The sequence below is a fragment of the Vicia villosa genome, linkage group LG4 (genome assembly GCF_029867415.1).
Source record: "Vicia villosa cultivar HV-30 ecotype Madison, WI linkage group LG4, Vvil1.0, whole genome shotgun sequence".
NCBI lineage: Eukaryota > Viridiplantae > Streptophyta > Magnoliopsida > Fabales > Fabaceae > Vicia > Vicia villosa.
Window position 1 is genome coordinate 7,913,011 of NC_081183.1, and position 3,313 is coordinate 7,916,323.

At 32.2% G+C, this 3,313-nt stretch overlaps 1 protein-coding gene across 1 annotated transcript; it reads left to right on the forward strand.

Annotated features, from left to right (window-relative positions):
- The first annotated feature begins 341 nt into the window (after positions 1-341).
- LOC131598760 (protein C2-DOMAIN ABA-RELATED 4-like) lies at positions 342-1,799 on the forward strand. The gene is made up of 3 exons (XM_058871333.1): positions 342-566; positions 1,015-1,110; positions 1,295-1,799. The coding sequence occupies exons 1-3, from the start codon at positions 393-395 to the stop codon at positions 1,583-1,585; spliced, it is 561 nt and encodes a 186-aa protein (XP_058727316.1). The 5' UTR covers positions 342-392; the 3' UTR covers positions 1,586-1,799.
- Positions 1,800-3,313: the final 1,514 nt, after the last annotated feature.

A 3,313-nucleotide genomic window follows, 5' to 3' on the forward strand; every position in this document is an offset into this window, starting at 1 on the left:
TTAGAGGAGCACATTGTTTGGTGACTCTCCCATCTCTCACATATCCCACAATTCCAACCGTCTATAGATAACAACTGGTCATAGACAGACACAACCTAACCCAACATCAATAACTCCAAAAACACACATTTATTTTGTTCTCTTCTTTTTTCATCTCCTCACATACGAACAAACAAGAACAAACACAGATTCCATTTTTTCATAGTAACAGACAACAATCCCTTTGTCGGTGGGACCCACCACCACAACCATTTTGTCAACCATTTTCAGATAAGGAAAATTTTACTCATCCATTTAACATATAGTAATACCATAATTAAGAGTAATAAAAGTCTCATTCAAATTATAATAATTAATTAAGATTAAGATTTAGAATAAAAGGAAAAAAGACAATGGAAAAAATGGAGGAATCAACAGCAGCATCAGCAGCAGCAGCATCTGTTCCAAAATCTCTCATGGAGAATCTCTTAGGTCTTTTGAGGGTTCGTGTCAAACGTGGTGTCAATCTTGCTGTTCGTGATGTTCGTAGCAGCGACCCTTATCTTGTCATCAAGATGTATAATCAGGTTATTAACTTTCATCATCATCATCATCATTAAAAATTCAATCTTTTTTCTTAGATTTATTGACCCATCTTTGTTAATGTTGAAATTAACCAACCCCTTTTCATTTCATACTTTTATATATACTCAATTTTGTTTCTATTGTAAAAAAAATCTTAATTTTGAACAAAGTCTCAATTTTTCTTGCTTCCCCCTTTTTAATTTTATTTAACCTAATTTTTCAATAGTGAAGAAATTCTACTCAATTTTCTTGATATTGAATGATTTGAATCAAGGGTCCTCTTTATTTTTATTTTTTTGTATAAAATTTTGTTAATTTCTAATTCTATGCATGATTGAATTGATGATATTGAATATAGAACATTGGTTTTATAGTTATTGAAGGGTTTTAAATGCTATGTTGAATATAGCACTATCATAATTTTGTTGTTTTGTTAATTTTGATTTTCAGAAACTTAAGACTCGTGTGATTAAAAGGGATGTTAATCCTGAGTGGAATGAAGATCTTACTCTTTCTGTCATAGATCCTAATCACATCGTTTCAATTGTAAGTAAGTTAATTGCGGCGGCGCTGTATCATTGATTACTCTTTCTGTTATGATCGAATTGACTTTGAACATCAATGCTTTCCCGCTATAGGCACAAAATATTGTCAAATAGCGGCGTGTTACGGTGTTAGTACTCTAGCGTAGTGGAATTTGAATTTTTTTTTGTTACTTTCTAAATTGCAGACTGTGTATGATCACGACACATTTAGCAAAGATGACAAAATGGGAGACGCGGAGTTTGACGTCTCGGCCTATATAGAAGCCTTGAGGATGAACACAGCCGGCCTTTCAAACGGGACCATACTCAAAAGAATTCAACCAAGTAAGCACAACTGCCTTACCGAGGAGAGCCGTATCTATTATAACAGCGGAAAGATTATTCAAGATATGATTCTTAGATTGCAAAATGTGGAATGTGGTGAAGTTGAAATCAGTTTGCACTGGATTGATCTTCCTGGTTCTAAAGGCTTATGAATCTTATATATCAATGTTTGTTTTTGAGCAAAACTTTATATATATGGATTTATATACACATATAAAAGGTGAATTTATGCCTTCAACTATATGGTTTTGTGAAGTACTATAGTATGATTTTATGTAAGTGTTTAGTAACAAAATGAACTTGAATTTATTCAAGTACTATATTTGTTTGTATCCAGTTTGTAATGTATTTAGTACAGTTTAGAAATTTCTTTTTTCATGTTTAGATATCCATATTGTTTGATTTTTCCTTCAGAGATTGTTCTCTGAATTTTTTTTCCAGATTGGATAAGACTTAGGTTTGTGCTATAGGAACTGTTCCTACTGTTTTCAACTAAATTTTTTGTCTCTAAGTATGTAAGATGTCATTATAATTCATAATGTTTTCAAAGAAGTAAAACTTTCTGTTAGATAAGCTATGGTGGCCTCATAGTCTTTTTTTTTTTTTTTTTGTCATTCTTTAAATCGGTGTCTGACACCACTATCACATTTATACGACACAGTTCGAACAACTTAAACAAATGTCTAAGAAAATTGTTTGTTTTCTTCACATATTAGACGTTATTTGGACAAATTTCAAACTCATTTAAAGATGTGTTCAAGCAATGCTAATCATCAATAGGAGTTAAAAATGTCCCTAATTAAATTTCAATGCTAATCATCAATAGGAGTTAAAAATGTCCCTAATTAAATTTCAATGCTAATCATCAATAGGAGTTAAAAATGTCCCTAATTAAATTTAAAGGTCAAATATTATGATATAGGCAGTTAGGGGTGGTAAACGGGCATATTTGTCTCGTTTAAAATTGTTTTACAAATGTTCGTAAAAAAGGGGACGAAGCGGGATGGACATTTCACATTTTTAGGCTAAAAATTACAAAAAGTAATGTTAATGCTCGCGTCACCAAAAGTCTGGAAAAAAACAGGACAGAACGCACATATTAGCGTGTATGAGCTTAAAACCTTAGCTCGCCTTACGAAAAAGTGCATGCAAAATAGGTATGCCAACAGATCTGACCCATTTTGCCACCCCTATATTTGACAGTATTAGTGTATGATATTATTTAAATTAGCAATGCCAGAGTCCTTTATTATTTAGATTAACGATGTGTCTGTGTTCATGTCCGTTTTAATAGAAATTGAGAATTTTAATAGAAATTGAGAGAGTTCATATTTAAGAGAGAATGAGTAGAACCCTGTTAGTTGATTAAAATAGAAAATAAAATTTAATAAAATTGAATAACACAATCGGTATTTATAGACTGACAGAGAAGTACTGAGTCTAACTGCCTCAGTGACAACTCAACAAGGGTCTACCAAACTGTTATCTAAGTAATACAATTTTATATTCTTTTAATTTTGTTCTATTCAGGAACAATAAATGAATACAGTTGAAGAACTGATGATCTTGAACAATGGATGCTGACTATTCTATTCAGTAACTAGAAATGAATACAGTTGAAAAACTGATGATCTTGAACGGTGGTGCTCATCTACTTTACAGTGGAACAAGGTGGACCTTCATGGTTAACACTCCAACGCCAAAGTTAGTTCAAAATTTAAGATGAGTGTAATGAAAATTGGAGATCAGCGAATGTACATTGTTCTCTGTGTGTAAATTGATTTTATTCCTTATGTCAAGTGAAGTGGATTTGAGAGGAATTAGTCCTTATTCATTTTGGGCCAATGGCCAGTCCAGAATAGTTTCTCCAAGGCTTTTCG